At 33.4% G+C, this 19,707-nt stretch overlaps 1 protein-coding gene across 1 annotated transcript in view; it reads left to right on the top strand.

Moving 5' to 3' along the window:
• The first annotated feature begins 214 nt into the window (after positions 1-214).
• Positions 215-19,707, top strand: part of HGTX (HGTX homeodomain transcription factor) — a 44,577-nt gene continuing 25,084 nt past the window's right edge. Inside the window, exons 1-2 of the mRNA XM_089708115.1 lie at positions 215-521; positions 17,036-17,232. Of these exons, the coding sequence (XP_089564241.1) occupies positions 215-521; positions 17,036-17,232 (504 nt within the window). The remainder of the gene's footprint in view (positions 522-17,035; positions 17,233-19,707) is intronic.

The following is a 19,707-nucleotide window of genomic DNA, read 5'->3' as shown; positions in this document are numbered from 1 at the left end:
CAACTCGGATATAAGGTTTAGATTGACTGGGCGTTCTCTATTCACCTTTTTTTGTTTGCTTCGCGCGACGGTGAGCTTTTCATTTGGTGTCGGACTCCGCGCGAGTGCGCTCGGTGACACGTGTGCGAACTGTAATCGATGGACATAGCCGAGTGTGTGTCTCGTAGCTCGTATGAAATGTTTTGAGGTTGTTGCTCGGAAGTGAACTGTCAGAATGTCTGAGTTGCGTGGTTCGCCGCCGATGTCGCGAGCTTTGGAGGGCGGTTTCGGGGCTCCGCTGGCCGCGCTGAGCTCGCTGGCGGAGGCGGCTCCTCCTGCACCGAATCCTCACGGGATCGACCACATTCTGTCGCGGCCGACGGTGGGCTCCAACGTCGGGGCTGGTCTGCTGGCCCCGCGGCTCTCGCTGGCGGCGGCGGCGGCGGGCATGGCACACTACCTACAACACAAGCCGCTGTACTGGCCCGGCTTCCAGGGGCTCGTCTCCAACCCCATGGCCTGGAGGGAGAGGCTCCAAACAAGTAAGTGTTTATTAGCGGTTAATTTATGTAGAGCGTGTGGAAAAGACTTCAACGTACACGCAGTACGCGTTAAGTAATTGATTTAAATTATGAATTGGAATATTTATTAGAACGTGATAGGTGTTTATTAAAACGTTTTAAATAATAAAATCTATAGGTACTTAGGCATATCAATCTAATAATGTTTAAAAAAATATAGTTACATATTTATTTTTAAATGACTTCTTATAATATTTATTATTATGAGAGAGTAAAATCTTATTTATAGTTTGTTAGGTACCTATAACTACTCGTATTCGTATAATATTTTTGGGTATAGGTATATCAAACAAATTTATGCATCAATTTCATGCCGTGTAAAAATATTAATCGTTATTAATAATTGAAAATAGATGAAATCAATAATAAAAAATATTTACTAAATAGGTATAATGTAGAGTTTAGTTTTATCGAATCATACATTTTGTCATATAACTTCGTAGTTTCTATGAGCATTTATTAGATAGATACTAAATACAAATTAAATTTAATGCCTGCATCGTATAATGTAAATAAAATAGAAATAGTCAATCATTGCGATTATAATACTAATTTTAGCAAATATGTTTTAGTAGAATATGACAGAATATTATACATATCACATCTGCATGTTATGATTACCTATTCCGACGGCCGACGCGCGAATCTAGAGGTATGGAAAATGGCAATGATAGTCCGACGGAGAGATTTAGGGCTAATAAATATGATGCTAAATGCTATTAATCCATCAGTCCTCGGAATCACAGACACAATAGAAAATCTATTGTGTCGCGCCCCGATCGGGGCTTACGGTGGTCAATGGGTTAAATATAAGAAAGAAAATATTATGATCCTATAAACATTTTAAATAACTTTGATAGGTACCTATGATTCAAAAATAAGTTATGATTCTGTATTAAATTAATAATTCATACTTTTTAAACAATGAAATTATCTAAATACTCAAAATGAATAAATAGGTAATTATTTTAATATTTACATGCAATTAAATACATATTTACCTATATATTATGTACTAGGTAAGCAGGTACTTACCTACCTACTATCGTTTTATAATAATATTTCTTACCTAAAGTAAAATTAATATTATGAATATGTGTAATTTCTATCTTATTTCATAGAAATTTTTGGGAATTTTATCACCAACGTGTCAAAAAAAATTTAAACATTGAATGCAATTGTTCAAAACAATATTTAGGTAATGTTTTTATACCTACCTTTTGTAACTACCTACCTTTTTTTTTATTGAAACAAATATGTTATGTAAATATTACCTACATTAGGTAGTTGAAGTAGAGATTATAGTATTCTTATAAAAATTGTAGGTAGGTACATAATATACCTGTAAACATAATTATAAGAAATAATTCTTAAACATAGTTTTTGTATAGGTATAGAATATAGATATTATCAAGACTTAAAAATGTCGTGTGTCGGTGTACAATACATATTCTTTCGTTGAAATAATAGGTATAGGCACATAAACATTGAAGAATATGATTGAAATTAGATTTAATTAAACATGAAATTAGATTTAATTATGTTCTTATGTGTTAATTTTGTCTTAAGTGTACTCTACCTTCGCGACTTGACATAAAATGTATTCTCATAGGTATCTATTTGTTTAAAAAATAATATATCTCTTGATACGTTAACCATAGAAAAAAGGAGGATGTAAGCAATTTGGAGCACTAGTACCTACCTAGTAAAAAGCAAATTTGAGCGCTTTATATTAATTATACGAAAACTTTATTTTTAATAGAACAAAATGTTCGAAACGTTCTCAATAATGACGGAGGCTCTACATTCGTATTTTTTTATTCCTAATATTAGGCCCATCTCTAAAGAATATCATCAAAACGTATTATTTCATAACAAGTTATCAATTCTGATAGTTTGGTTCAATATCTATACTAATATAGGTACCTACTAATCTATACTATATAATATTATAAAGCTGAAGAGTTTGTTTGTTTGTTTGAACGCGCTAATCTCAGAAACTACTGGTCCAGTTTGAAAAATTATTTCGGTGTTAGATAGCCCATTCATCGAGGAAGGCTATAGGCTAAGACCAACAGGAGCGGAGCCACGCGGGTGAAACTGCGGAGCGCAGCTAGTTAAAACTATTAGTAAATGAATATTTGCATCCTAACGTTGCAATATCTGCCATCTTTATTTCAAAATTCAACATATCATATTAATATCTAGTTTATAATCAAAACTTATCACGTTTATAAGTACGAATAGCTAGGTACCTAATATATTAATATCTGAAAGCTCAAAAAATATATTAATAACCGACAAAATATAATCAAATGATGCGTTAATATAATTTAATTAATATTGTTCTCTTATCAGTAGATGATAATATGTGTAATATGTGTAAGCTGATAATCTATACTTGGTGATAACAGCGCTAATTACTAGTGATGTGCTACGAGATGTGCTAGTGATGTACCTACCTGAATAAGGATATTGAAATCTATCGATAGTTTCAAGTTGCAATAAACTAATTTCATTTGTCTGTTGAAATTATAGTTTGTATGTTTGTAATGTCATTAAGAATATCAGGCAGGCTATATTATTTATCTTTATATTTAGTATAATATTTCAGTAGGTAAAAGCTTTTTAAAATAAAGCCAAGCATCACTCAGAGCTTTTATGCGATCAAATTGTGTTTTACTCTATTCTGGCTAAGAGCAAATAAGTTTTGCATTTAGCTGTGATTTTATAATAGCTAGAGTACAATATTGCATAGATATTTATCGACCTGTACCTCTACCATGAGTTGACATAGTTAAATCGTCTGACGTAACTACAATAGTAAACGTGAATAGTTCTTAATTTTCACGAGATTATTTACCGTGAATGACGTATCTATCGTCGAATAGTTATAAACTATGACATATGTCAAAATTAGAACTCATGGTGCAAAAATTGTATGTTTAAGGACCGATTTTTCAATGCTTGGATAAAACTTATTCGTCGAATAATGTATAAAACTACCATTATAAAAACGTATTCTAATTGCCCGTATATTTGACAGTTTACGTGACATTTTAATATTATCGTGTAATATTTTATTGGACGGATAAATTTTATCCAAGCATTGAAAAATAGGCCCTAAGTGAACTTAGCAGATCATTTTTAGCAGATCAAAAAAAAAATGTGAGAGCTTATCGCGTGCAGTTGAGTTCTACAGTTCCTGATACTTTTTAGAAATAGTTCGGGCGTTTTTACCTTAAAAAACGACATTTGAAAAAATGATCTGCCAACTTCCCGTAGTAGATAATTTTTAGCAGATCAAAAAAAATGTGAGTTCTTATCGCGTGCAGTTGAGTTCTACAGTTCCTGATACTTTTTAGAAATAGTTCTGGCGTTTTTACCTTAAAAAACGACATTTGAAAAAATAATCTGCCAACTTCCCGTAGCAGATCATTTTTAGCAGATCAAAAAAAAATGTGAGTTCTTATCGCGTGCAGTTGAGTTCTACAGTTCCTGATACTTTTTAGAAATACTCGCGTAAAATGAAACACTAGAAAATTTGTCATATTTCATCACGCGGTAGCACCATGCCGTAGCATCATGCCGTAGCATCACGCCGTAGTATCATGCCGTAGCATCATGCCATAGCTTCATGCCGTAGCATCATGCCGTAGCATCATGCCGTAGCATCATGCCGTAGCATCGCGCCGTAGCATTACGCCGTAGCATCACGCCGTAGCATCACGCCGTAGCATCATGCCGTAGCATCACGCCGTAGCATCATGCCGTAGCATCACGCCGTAGCATCATGCCGTAGCATCACACCGTAGCATCACACCGTAGCATCACGCCGTAGCATCACGCCGTAACACATGCCGTAGCATTACGCCGTAGCATCACGCTGTAGCATCACGCTGTAGCATCACGCCGTAGCATCACGTCGTAGCATCACGTCGTAGCATCACGTCGTAGCATCACGTCGTAGCATTACGTCTTAGCATCACGTTAAGCCGGGTCCAGGTCGGGTTTTTTCAAATGTCGTTTGTTAAGTTAAAAACGCCAGAACTATTTCTAAAAAGTATCAGGAACTGTAGAACTCAACTGCACGCGATAAGAACACTAGGGGCGCTGTACGAAAGTCGAAATTTTATACAAACCGCTTACTACAATCCCTAGCGAGTATAGTATGCGTAAACTCATGGTAGAGCTACTGTTAACACTTACGGACTACGGTATTAGTAGGAAGCTATATTATAGAATACATAATAAAATTTTATACTAATGCTAAAACCGTTTAACACTTGAGATGCCTTTGTTTCTCTATACATATAAAGAAAAACTAACTTTCACCAGGATATTAAAGGTCCAATGGAATGATAATTTACTTGCCCATCATAACTGCTACATAGAATAGAAGTATATTAATCAGTGTAACAGATGTGAATTGCATCTGCCCCAAACCCCACAAGGGGCACGGATGTCACATTATCTTTATACCATTTACCTACCTATTTAATAATTACAATTTTTTAAGATATTATGAGATCAAATTAATTCATTTTGTTGCGATTTTACTGACTTTATCATGTTTACAATGACATAATCGTATTTCTACAACCAATAGGTACACATCAAACGAGCGAATGCTCATTCTAACCCCATAATATGAAATTCTTTTAGTGTAATCAAGCATAGGCCTTAGAGCACTTTTACGTTGTTCTTAGTGCGCTCGAAAAGATTTCATGTACCTACCTTATATTCTAATAGAATCTAAATCTAAATCACGAAAAAATGCTCTTGCTCTGCATTGAGATACATGTACCTCTGTGTTCGTTTTATCACAGACTAATAATAATATACTACGTATACAAGTTTTATGTAGTTGCACCTTTAGACTTCGTTAAAATAACGAAGGTACCTACCTACATAATGTGACATAGCAATAATGTAAAATACTTATAGGAGACAAAAAACTAACTTAACTAATAATATGTTACTATAAGATATAAGATTTAAGAGTGTAAGTTAGTATTTATGAAAAAAAAAATCAGTTAATAATGTTATTTTTCGTATTATAAGGAAATGTTTTTAGACTGTTTTCAGTCTTGTGTTGACATTCATACAATAGAATACTTTGCGATAAATTGCTAACCAAGCGGCGTCGCGTGCACAAACTAGTGTTATATAATTATTAGTGTTATCAGCGTGTTAACCGGTATCAGCACGGAGATCAAGCTATACAGTATTAGACAGGATTAGCGCGTTATTGCATTATTATATATTATCTAATAGTTCAGAGATATGTGGGAATTTCATTAAATTGACCACTTAAGATAACACTTTTATATTGTTTTTATGTTTATATAGACATTAAAGATGATACCACGGGTATAATATTATAATTATTAGTTATTATTTTAAGTATTCAATATTGTATTGCTAAAACGGAAATTCCTATCAAAACAATATTTAGGTATATCTTATATAAAGTAAGTAGGTACCAGGTACCTACTTAACTACTTAATACAACATTTTTACTGTCCTTCGTACACGATTGTATGTTATATTTTACCTACATTTTTATCATGTCAAAATTTTTAAAGGAAAGCATGAAATGAATGTCCGATTGCGCTTGGCGAAAGCTCTGAAAATTTAAGAGATGAAAATACAGATAATGAAAACTGAAAACAAGGAATTGTTTCATAAATAATTATTTTTAACAAGAACCAGCCTTCAAATTTTCAGAAATAAACCAATGAACCTTCAAAATCGCTTGACTCACTCGAAAGCTTTGAGGTAAATATCCATTAAAAATACAATAGAATTGAGAACCTACTCCGTTTTTTTTGAAGTAGGCTAATTATAAGAATAACTATTAAACGTTCTAGTAATAATACTCCATGTATTAGTTAAATATAGTCTCTTTCTATAAAAAAATGGACAGAGAAATGAATCGCACACAGTAATAAAAACAAAATTGGTAAAATAGTCAGCTTGCAATGGAATAATTGTAATGAAACCGGTTTATCCGCAATTAACCGCCTCTGACGCGCTTTGTTTATTAAAATCACAATACCTTCGCACCGTCGCGTGGTCGGTGTACATGGGGAGATTTCATTATTAGTTATTACATTTATATGGCTATATATTTATTTATATAGGTAGGTAGGTTTATATAGGTACTCCAGTAATAACATAGTTATACTATGGTAATAACGTATAGAGATAGGTTAATATTCTATGTATGACTTAAACCGAAGTACCTATATATAAGCCCATGAGAAATAAAATTTTCACTTTTATCAAAATTCCTGGAATGTAGAGATAGTTTTTTATTAGATACGTTACGATTAATTGCCTTATTTCATATTCTTATTTTTTTTTGTAATCCAGAGTACATATAATTTACTAAATTTAAAATAAGACGTCGTGCGAATATCCTAGAACACTGATAAATTACAAAACCTACCAAATAGCAAATATCGACACTTCAACAAAAAAAAATCATAATTATTTAACAAACAACAACGCCTCCATAGATTCGCAGTCCGTAATATTAATTACTGGAGGATGCGGTCACGCTGGCCGCTCCAATGAAGTGGGACACATTTTTTAAATTGCTCCCCCCCACCTCACCCACCCCCACCCTCTCAGCATATGTCGACGGAATTAAAACTGGACTGCGAAATGAATGTGTGTCCACTCATATGAGACAAAATGAATTCATTGTTATAGGTGTTTGATACAGATAGTTTTTAAATAATGTTGGAATGAAAATTATGATGAAACGCGGCTTTAAAATTGAATAATACAAAGTAACAAGTAGGTAGGTGGGAATATGGAGGAAAAGCTACTTCTACAAGTACCTATTATGAAACATAGAGACACAATAGAAATAAAAAATCAAGAGATAAACTAATAACATGTTATTGAAAAGTAACCTGAATTAAAAATATTTTGTTACTTTCATCTGTAAAATCCATTAATTTATCGATTTTCTGTAAACGAATGTAGGAAAAAAGTTATAAATTACTCTACTAATGCAGAATCTTGTTAATGTTTCTAACGCGTTATCATACAGGGTGTACCAAAAAGTAGTGATGAACGGAAGCTGAGAGGTAGAGGACCTAGAGGGCTATCCGAATCACCCCCATGTATGTTATGCGATTTTTCGTATTTTCGGAGTTATGACGATTTTTTCAATTTTTCACCTATCGCCGAGTACGATGATATTTTCACTCATGCTGACGTCAATGATTGCGGAAGATGCTTGATTTTTTTTGTGTGCTAAGCTGAAAGATAGGCCAATTCAGTATGGTAACATTTACTATCGTTAGATCTTTGAATGGAATAAAAAAAAGAATTAAATGGCAAGAAAGATAAAATTACCCAGTATGTTCACCAATTCAAGGGCCCGTAAAAAAATTAAATCACATAAAAAAAGTTTTCCGTTTGACTTTTAAAAACTTGCTCTATCTATCAGATAGCTACCCTGAAAATTTCATTTTATTATTCAGACGGCTTCAATCGAAAAATTTAAATCCAAATGTGGTAAGTGCAAAAATTGAATTAACATGATGATCATTAAAACCAATAAATAGGTGTTTAAATTACCAGAAATTTTTAAAATAACCCCGATGTTGCTCAATGCAAGTGCGACATCACCGTAAAAAGTTGTCTTTTAAATGTCTGAATGCCCTTTTATCATTTTTAATGGTTTCTTCTGCTACTATGAATTTCCGGGTTATTTCGTTCAAATTGTGGCAGTCTCTCGTCTTTGTAGTATCCCCACGGAAAAAAATCAATAGGGTTTATGTCCGGGGACCGTGCAGGCCAGGCTAAAGGGCAAAGATACCCTGAAAGATGGATTGGTCGTTGCAGCCTGCGCATGCGCCGATGAAGCCTGCCTTAAAGCCTGGCCTCCACGGTCCCTCTACCTAAACCCCATTGATTTGTTTCAATGGGAATATTAAAAAGACTTCGGCTACTTGAGAGAATGCCACAATTTAGACGAAATAACCCGGAAATTCATAGTAGCAGAAGAAACCATTAAAAATGATAAAAGGGCATTCAGACATTTAAAAGACAACTTTTTACGGTGATGTCGCACTTGCATTGAGCAACAGCGGGGTTATTTTAAAAATTTCTGGTAATTAAACACCTATTTATTGGTTTTAATGATCATCATGTTAATTCAATTTGTGCACTTACCACATTTAGATTTAATATTCCGATTGAAGCCTTCTGAATAATAAAATGAAATTTTCAGGGTAGCTATCTGATAGATAGAGCAAGTTTTTAAAAGTCAAACGGAAAACTTTTTTTATGTGATTTTATTTTTTTACGGGCCCTTGAAGTGGTGAACATACTGGGTAATTTTATCTTTCTTGCCATTTAATTCTTTTTTTATTCCATTCAAAGATCTAACGATAGTAAATGTTACCATACTGAATTGGCCTATCTTTCAGCTTAGCACACAAAAAAAATCAAGCATCTTCCGCAATCATTGACGTCAGCATGAGTGAAAATATCATCGTACCTACTCGGCGATAGGTGAAAAATTGAAAAAATCGTCATAACTCCGAAAATACGAAAAATCGCATAACATACATGGGGGTGATTCGGATAGCCCTCTAGGTCCTCTACCTCTCAGCTTCCGTTCATCACTACTTTTTGGTACACCCTGTATATATTTAAGAAGCGGACACAATTTACTCATTCAATCATAAAAATAATAACTAAAATAATACACAAAAACCACGCCTATAGTAACTAGACGTTCATTAAACGTCCAAGCAATTAAAGCCGGCCGACATAAAACAAACAATCTCTGCGCAATGAAATTAAATGAAGAAATAACAGAATCCCCGCTCGACCACATTTCCCCGTTTCCCCGTTACCCGCCGCGTGTTTTTCCCCGTTTCCCCGTGTCCTTAATGAGGTGACGGTGTTCGGTGCGTCATAAAACGTTTTCATGGCTTCTAATATTATATTTTGCGAAATTAGTAGCTGTATGTGTTTGTTATTTTGTGGAACAAAAGCCAGTGGTCTGATTTTGTAGAATGGATAGGTAGGTACATAATATTATATTTAAGGTTAGGCAACCCGAGATATAACTAATAAAAAAGTAGGCTATGTCATTCAGTAATACCACAGAATATATTATATAATAGTATATACCTTTTACCTATATGGAATAAGTATTACCAATATGCAAGATTAACAGCTAATATCTTAAAATGAATCTTAGATATCCTCGCAAATTATCCTATACGCCTATTATAGGAATATATTTTTCATTTTTTTCAGAACTTTTTTAATGGGCGCAAAGAAATAGAATTTTACGTTCTTCAAACTTCTATATTTTTTTTGTACGTACATATAACATGACGCTTAAAAATGAATTATTTTTTTAAGCGCCATGTTATATGTATCTACGTACCTACACGAACTCAAAGTAGTTCCAAAGACCTTTGACTAGATTATAGCATAGATACCTAACATTTAAAACCAAAGAACAAATAGGTACATCAAAACGTTCCCCAAACATAATCATTGCAACAGCATGCAATATTGCATACTATTATCAAAGTCGCACGCAAATACGGTACAATACACAATAGCGTTGTTCAAACAATATTGTTCGTAGATGTTCCGTTATCAGCTGACAGGTGTAGCGCTTGTCGCGACAGGCGGCGGCTTCATTACACCCATGAATATCGAGCGATATGAGAATATACATTATACATGTGGATTATATGCTATGATTTGGTTGAAATAGATGTGAAATAGTAAAGCTTATTGTAGGATACGAGTTTTTGCCTCTCTACTTGCAGGAAATTTTAGATGTTTTGTCTTTTTTACTGAATTTACACAAGAAATAACTAGTTACCTACGAAACTGAAATTCAGAACTCTTTCATCAGTAGAAATCTATATATAATCTATACTATTCCTACGTGACAAATACATTATTTTTTGTTTATTAATAAACTGGATGCCGTTGCCTCGAAGGAAATAGGAAAAACATCACCTTTTGATGAAACGCTGCGAAGACCCTTCGAGACATGTTTCTTTTGGGATAATATTCATTCAAATCCAATTGTTCATCATTCATTATTATTAAACAACATAACTATTATCTGTGCTATCAATTGAAGATAGTAAGGAAAATCCTAAACATGTCCACTCTATGACAATTGTTTTGCGAACCGTATGGAATCACGCACACATTTATTAACGGAAAATTAATAACCACATTCATCTCTGTCTAACTTTAAACTAGCCCATATACGAGTGAGACGGCAGGTTGTCTCTCGACTCCTAAGTTTTATCAGACATTTGGATTGTATGGACAGACGCCAAGAATGTTTATATTGTCGTTATGACAAATAACATAACTATTCACTGTCTATGTGATGTTATTGTGTAAGTTTTATAATAAACTATTGTGTGTATTACTGTACAAGACTTGAATTATTTTTTATTTGTCACTAAGAAACTCTTAAGAATAGTAAGAGCTATTAGTAATTCGTTGATAGTTATCTTGCTAAATTGCTCAAAATTGCTCAAAATAGGAAGAAATGGATTGAGGGAAGAGAGGCCTTTGCTCAGCAGTGGGACAGCCATGGCTCATAATAATAATAATAATATATCTTGCTAAGAGGTTTAATGGAATCAAAACAAATAAAGTTTATGTAAAGCCAAGATACATTGCTTATGACGGTAATAGATATACCTTCCTACCATCCTACTTACATAATTAATGAAAGGAGCAGATAATTCAAAATTCTAAAATTCAAAATTGTTTATTTGGAACAATAAAAATTAGAATTACTTGGCCTCCTGTTTACAAATAATATTTCACAAATAACTTTAACCGAGAGCTTTTCCTTTATTTATTTTTTCTTTTTTTGTCTATACAGACCACGCACTACTACCACCTACTACTACAAAATAAAATTTTGCGTACATAATTAACTTTATCACAAGACTGAAGACACTACATTATAGTAAAATTAAAAGTACCTAGCTAATATTAAATAAAGTCACAAACAGTTTCAAAAACTGCCCCCTACCCCACAAAAGAGGCAAGGGGCAGTTTTTAGCAACACGTTGCACGCAACCTGACCGTCATGCATTATGCAACCTTAATAATGTCTGCCTACAGACGACACCATATTGTTTAATGCAAAATAAACTGTTAAAATAGGTTTAGAAACTGTTTTAGTTGAATGTTCAGAAAAAATAACAGTCATACATTTTTACTATATTATCATTAGTTAAGTTTTGGTAAGCATGACATTATTATAGACTTTCTACGAGTTTTCTTTTCCTAATGTTAAAACTTGAAAGTATTGGAGCACGAAAATCTAAAGCTTTTAGAGTAGATAAATGAAAAGTAAGTATTTGAAACATCTTTGTTTCTCTAGATCTGTACTTTATTTTCATGAAACAATCATTTTACGCTTAAAAGTTAAAACTGACTTTTGCATTTGCATGTTTTATTACAGTATTTCCATGAGTTTTATCTACTTACAACACGAACATGTTTCCAAAACCAATAAACCAATGCACTCACACTTCATTCCGAAAACATCGTGGCAATAAACATTTAAAGCCTATCCTTATCTCGAGAGGTAGCAGGCTATAACAATTATAACCCGGCACAATTACGGAGGCTAAATCTGTGGACCGCACCCTTCAGGGGCCTCCCTAACGAGGAGAGAACTACGGGACGTTAGCGCGAGGTTCATTATGTACCGTGTCGATATGTGCCTATTTTTTAGGTATTTGTGAAGCTTTTCAGTTGTTTTCAATGTATATAAAGACACTTTTTTGTAAAGAGTACTATATTTATTTTAGTTATTTACGTCACGGTGTGTATAGCAGTCAGGATTTTTACGTAAAAAACGCATGGTTTTATGGAAATTCCATGACATGATATCACAATAATAATTAACTTTTAAATTGTTTCATCTTTAGTGGTTTATAGTTATGAATTATGATATTACGACGTAAAAGTTAATAAATACGTATAAATTTTGATATTACAAAATACAAACAAAGTATCAAATCCTTTACAACAATATAAACTTTCTAATTTCATTAGCTACACCCACATCCCCCTATGTGTCTAAATACTTCGCGCAATAAATTCAAATATTATAAATTCGTGTTACTTCCAAGTTTACAGTGGTTCACTGAAGGAACCGCAAAACTCGAACCCTTTAAGTAAACCGCACCCCCCCTCCCCCCAGTCCTGTGACACCCTCCCCCTTGTTTCAGTAATGATGTTCGGAATATGTTTGCTCGACATGTGTAATGTTGTTTCACGTAAGTCAGTGCGTGTTTCGCTTTTTGGTATATCTCTTCATCTACATTATTATTATAAAAGGTACAGAGATATTATAGTAAAATATCAATAATAATATTATAAATGCGAAAGTGTGTTTGTTTGTTGTTCTTCTTTCACGTCGCAAAGGAGCTATTCTATGATATGATTTTTAGGTCTAGGGATAGTTAGGAGGCTAGAGAATGACCGTGGTGAAACATCTAATTCCCATGGGAAATTCCTTTGACCACTCGAGCGAAGACGTGAGCAAAAAGCTAGTATACTAATATTATGATTGGATGGTAATAGAAAATCTTATGAATCGAATTTGAAAATTCTGTCATCAGCAGAAGCTTCCTTTTTCTTCGGTACATTTTGTTTCAGCAGGACCGAAGTTTTGCCAAAGAAATGTGTTTATTAATATCTTTTAATTGACCATTTTATAAAGCACTGGACAGAAATCAAAGCTGAAGCGTGAATATTTGGCATACATATTTGAATTTCATCCCCTTGTGGGGTATGGGGCAGATGCATTTCACATCTGTTTCACTGATCGATTTTCTTCACAAGTTCATGATCTCTGTGCCTTGTTACGAGACAATTTTTTTATAATCTCCACCAGAAATCGAACCCAGGACCCTTCGGTTTTTAACATTAACTATTGTAGTACAAGAATGAGTGATTATAATTATATTCATAGTAATAATTATTACTACAATCATGATATGCTATCTATATAATATTCGTATACTTACCTAAGTATATACATATTTTTCAGGGCGGTCGTAAAATATATGTAATTTTGACCTATGTATCATGTAGAAAAAATACTGGCCTCTTTATATAAAAGAATTAACATCAAAACTAGGGATGTAACGATACCGATACCGATACCGATATATCGGCCGATATATCGGCAAGCCGATATATCGGTATCGCCGATAATAAAACAACCGATACCGATATCAAACAATTCAAAAAACCGCGCCCAATGAACGATGCGGGAGGCCGCCCGCGCGTGCGCACTTTGTTTTCTGAAAAAACTACCAATAGTAAACTTTTATTAGGTACTGATTGTATGTGTATTACTTAAAGTTTAACTGACTTTGTAAAATAATAATACTAAAATAAATGGTTTTGTTGTTTTTTGATTTGGCATTTTTATTTAAAAGAATCCGATTAACAGTTGAGTCTCTGTTAAATGTTGGTAACTTTTTATGCATAATTCACTATTTATTTTTCTACCAAGCCATCGATATCGGTATCGGTATCGGTATCGCCGATACATTACTACAAATATCGGTATCGGTATCGTATCGGCAAAATCATGTATCGTTACATCCCTAATCAAAACCTTTGATAAACAGTCATAAATAATACATAAGTAAATGTTATAATACAAAATGTTTTACTTAACTACCTTTATGTATAACCTTCATTAATATTAATATCCATTAACCGAATTGAATTTACAAGCTTTTGATATTCTTTATGAGTAAAAGGCATAAAAGGGTTGGGTATATTACTACCTATACATCGCGGGTTTGTCCGCTCGCCTCGGTGTGAAAAACACGTTGTAGATGTAGAGATTATTACAAAAACACTGTTATTGTAATGATTGATATCTTTACAAATTTCGCTAAGAAGGAGAATTACTATCGTTTTTATTTGTGCTCAAACTCAAACATTTCTCAACTCTCACTCAACTCAAACTCAATATATCAACGACGACGCGGTTGGCGCAGTGGTAAAGTAACTGCCTACTGAGCCGACGGTCCCGGGTTCGATCCCCGATCAGAGCAAATATTTGTGTGATGAACTCAAAATGTCCTATAATATTTATTTATTTATTTATATTTTGTCCTATAATATTTATTTATTTATTTATTTATATTTTATTCAATTAGACTTCTTCGAGAAGCACTTTTGAAACGTCATTACCTACATATATTTTTAACATTTACCACCGATTCGAAAAGCAGTTTCTACGGAGAAGAAAAAAAAAAAGTAAAATTTGTATTATTATTAGTTCCTATTGTAAGTAAATGAAACTTTGATTTACATACTATTCAAAAACCTACAAAGAAATCTGTTTCGTTGGCAACTGAATAAACTAAATTCAAATAAAGAAGCTGGTAAAATCTAGTATTTTAACTAGTGTATATAAACTATTTATTCAATCTACGCAAATTTAACTGAATGCATATTTAATTATATTTCAGTGACAATTTGTTACGAAATTACAAATTAATTGTTTATTGTCGATTGATAACTTGATTCTCGGCTGATTATAATTAACACGCTCTATTTTCAGTTTTGTTTTGTTCATAATATGTATAATATCTATAACAATAAATGTGATAATCAATCTTCTAAAAAAACATAATTATGTAATTTTGATTTTTAATGTCTCTACCCTCTACAATGTAGTTAATTATAGAGATAAATAACACGGCCAAAATCAAATTAGAGATTGAAAATTAATGAGGAAAATTTTAGTATTTCGTTCTTATGTTTATTTAAAAAAAAACATACCATTTATTATAACACTTAACAAATAATGAAAAGGCTCTTTCTATGAAACGTAAAAAATTAAAATGAACGTCATTTTAAACGAAAATCCATACTAATATTATGTATAAATGCGAAAGTAACTCTGTCTGTCTGTCTGTCTGTTACTCAATCACGCCTTAACTACTGAACCAATTGGCATGAAATTTGGTATAGCGATATTTTGATACCCGAGAAAGGACATAGGATAGGTTTTATCCCGGAAATCCTACGGGAACGGGTTTTTCTTTAAAACGCGGGTGAAGCCGCGAGCGGAAAGCTAGTACATTATAAGCCAAAAAACATAACTTTATTTGATTTAGTGTAGTTTAGTGTAGTTATGTCGACTCAATATATTTCGACTTAAATCCTCAACAATCAATACGTTGATTGAACTTTCACAAAATAGCTCATGAATATTTTCATAACACAATTATCCGCGGCAATTCCACGGATAAAAAACAAAGGCTCGCGTTAGGATCGCGGCTCGCCCTCGCGCCATTATTTTATTTCATTTTCCCCCGTCCCTCGGGGGTGTCGCTTCATCAAAACATTTATACGCGATGAAAAATATCACAATTGAATACGATGGCTTTTTTGTTTTTGCCACGACGTTTTTATTGTGGTTTTATGGTGCTTCGGCATTATTCTGCGAATGTTTTGACAGTCGCGTTGAGTTATGTGCTCTTGAGTTTAGATCGCGTCAGGTCTTTGTGTTTTGAGGTTATGTTGTAAGATATCGAGACGATTTGGAAAGTTGCGCGGTTTAGCTTTTATTGCTGTAGATATGGCTGTTTTTTACGCTGAATTAGTCATAAATTAGAGGTTAAGATGTGCTCGATGTGAGGGGAAATAACAAGGATTTATATGAGATATTTAAGAATGATATCAATTCTAACTTAGCAGAAAAATAAAGTGCTCAGAGTCAAAATGGCAATTTATTTTGCACATTGAAATATTAAATACTTCACACAATTTGAATGCTCATAAATCGTAATATATTGTCATTAACCTTATAGATTATGGCCATAATATAATAAACTTTTCAAATGGTAAATGAAATAATTCAAACGTGCAATAGTTCTACATAATTATGGCTCTTTCCCCTTATAATCCTCGTACTTAATGCCATAAATCCTAAAGTTTGTATGGCCTATAGACAGATGGGAATGTGTTTGTTGCTATTTCTAGTGAAAACTACTAAACCGATATGGCTGAAATTCACTGTAGACTATGAAGCGATACAATTTATATAAAAAAAATCTCTTCAAAAGTTCAGAAATTAATTGAAGTTAAATTTTGAACTAATTCATAAATCATATTTGATTAAGCAACCATAATATGACACAAGAAAGCTCATATGTAGTATTAGTATCTAAGTATGCTAAATTTTAAGATATTTGGATATGTCGTATATTCATCAATAATTAGAACAATGAACGTACAGAATGTGCAGATACCTAAGCGGGAAAATAATCATAGTCATAAATTATTGCAAACTTTTGTAGCCTCCAATATCTAATTTTCAAATCAAGTCACAAGCCTTGACAACTTACCCTTAACTGCCTTTAGACCTATGTAATCATAAAAACATAATATTGTTGTAGTGAGCAACGGAGCACTAAGCGCATGCGCGGCGCAAAGCGGCATGGACAAAGATGGCAAGAAGAAGCACACGAGGCCAACATTCAGTGGGCAGCAGATCTTCGCGCTGGAGAAAACCTTCGAGCAGACCAAGTACCTGGCTGGTCCGGAGCGGGCCAAGCTTGCGTACGCGCTTGGCATGACGGAGTCACAAGTAAAGGTGAGCTTTTTGAAGTTTTATCGATAACTATAGCTGTGTCCCGCGGTTTCACCCGCATTGCTTCACTCCTGTTGGTCTTAGCGTGATGATATGTAGCCATTATCCTTCCTCGATAAATGGGCTATCTAACACCGAAAGAATTTTTCAAATCTGACCAGTAGTTGCTGAGATTAGCGCGTTCAAACAAACAAACAAACTTTTCAGCTGATATTAGTATAGAAGATAAATAATATGAAATGAGGGGGGATTGGTACCCGCGTCTTATCGCGATACGTAAAAAAAAATACGAACGTAAGGCATAGATCAAATTGGATTTCAAATTTTTTACTTCAATCTATGTTCAATAATTGCATAAAAAGATAAAAAGAAATTAATAAAATGAACACAGGTAACTTCTATGTAGCATTTCCAATATTAATTTTCTAAAGTAATTGAATAATAATTTATGTTTTTCTCTACATCCTCTACTACTCTACATTTGTCTTTCTATGATTTTAAATTGATTGGTTTTTGTCTAATAATTATGAGCTAAACTCTTAACCGTACATATAAGAAAGAAATAGCTTTGCTGGTTACGTTCAACATATATTTAACGAGTATCACAGAAGCGAAACAGGCAATATCCGTTTTATTAAGCGCATACAATCTTTAACAACTGACTATTAACTAACATCTCCATTTACAACACTATAGTTCGAGTACAGAGTAACGGCTACTCAAACAGGGTAAACGCACGAATGTGCGACACTCGCGCCGCTCTATTCGAATGGCCATACCATACCATATGTCAGGGGAATAGTCCATTATGCGCTTAATAGCCGCTAGATAAGGATCAGATTGGTTTGCGCACATGTATCGTATAATCAACCATGTTGTCCGTCGGTAATCGGATTACGGAGATTGAAAAGTCAATCACTTAGTCGCGGCGTAATCAAACGATTTGCTCTATTGCTGTGGATTAACTGGAATGACATGTGGACGCGTTGCTTTGTGCGCCGGCTTGGAATCTATTTTATTTAATTATTTAGTTATACTTTAAATTGGTTTACGTTACTATAAGAGAAACAAAACAAAAGATAATTCTTAATAGATAACTGGAAGATGAAATTAGGCATTGTGTTTATTGAATCATGAACTTCTTATTCTCAATTTTTAATGTAAGATGTATATCAATATTATATAGAATTAATTTGATGGCTATGTCAGCTTTACGCACGTACTACTTAAACAAGAAAGACACTATTAGCTGTACTTCTTCACAGCTCTAGAAACAAAAATGAAGTCGTAAAGTTAAAAAATATAAGTAAAAGATAATTACATAAACCAGAAATAACTACTTCTACAGATGTGGTATGTAAACACGAGCTGTATTCAAATTACTTCGTCTCTCTGGTAGCATCGCTGTATCCTTAAACAGTATTAATGATAAGATATATTTTGTATGACAATATCGATGACATAAAAGTTCCCCTCACGTCTAAACTGTCTCAACTCGTAGATCATTGCGCCTAGTTAGCGTTTAATTCCGAGGGTCCAAATTGTATTATACTAAGTGATATATTCCATTTGGGGGCAACGCTTTGCTTTGAGGGCCGGAATGTGCACACACGAATTTGTTTGCATTCTTTTCGTATTCTTCTCATTGTTGGTTGTACTTGTTTTGTGTAATATTGATGATTTTGCCGTTGTATGAGTTTAATTTAAGAATATAAAGTAATGAACAATGAGGATATACACATATAATATTAAATATACCTATACAAGATACACATATTTAATTACATTCTCATTATTATCGTTAAATCTCTATATATACTCATAAAAAAAATCCATATTTCCCTTGGTCACAGCATCACCCGTGAACGGGTGGACCGATTTCGATTATTCGTTTTTTATTAAATTCCTTGAAGTGAGATGGTTCTTATGGAGAAAAAACGTTAACATGTACAATGGGTGAAGCCGGGGCAGACTGCTAGTAAATAATAGATTCAATCCTGAAGCGTCTTCCTGTAAATTTTTCTTTCTCTCTCATTTCAAATTATTCAATTTAAATTTGACATTATATTTATTGTTTTCAAATAGCAAAAGCAAACTTAATAAAGTGCACGTATTATTGAAATCGCATCTGAATCGAGAAGGGTGTAGTAAGAAGTCAAGTGTACATAATAAGATTAATGTAAGTAATGTATCGTTTTCGTCGAGTGTTCACTGATTTTGTTGTGTCATTCCCTTAATATTTGTTTCGTGTTACGAAATAGGGAATAGTAATGGCTCATTCATGTGTAGAATTACATTATTTATACAGCAAGCTATGATATACATGAAAGTATTATAATACAGACGGTATAACATGTTTGAGATTGCATAAGAATGGAATAATTTTACTGTATCATGAAGCCGCACCTTTTAGAGTTACTGTAGCGCTTTCTAACTTCACAATATTTCAATTGTCTTTTAATAGATTCAACATAAATC

The sequence above is a fragment of the Colias philodice genome, chromosome 20, assembly GCF_061535455.1.
Source record: "Colias philodice isolate Cphi_HAF_F1 chromosome 20, ilColPhil1 Martin Lab GWU primary, whole genome shotgun sequence".
NCBI classification, from domain to species: Eukaryota; Metazoa; Arthropoda; class Insecta; order Lepidoptera; family Pieridae; genus Colias; species Colias philodice.
The sequence above is the reverse complement of the archived record's forward strand: the minus strand, read 5'-3'. Positions and strand labels throughout refer to the sequence as shown.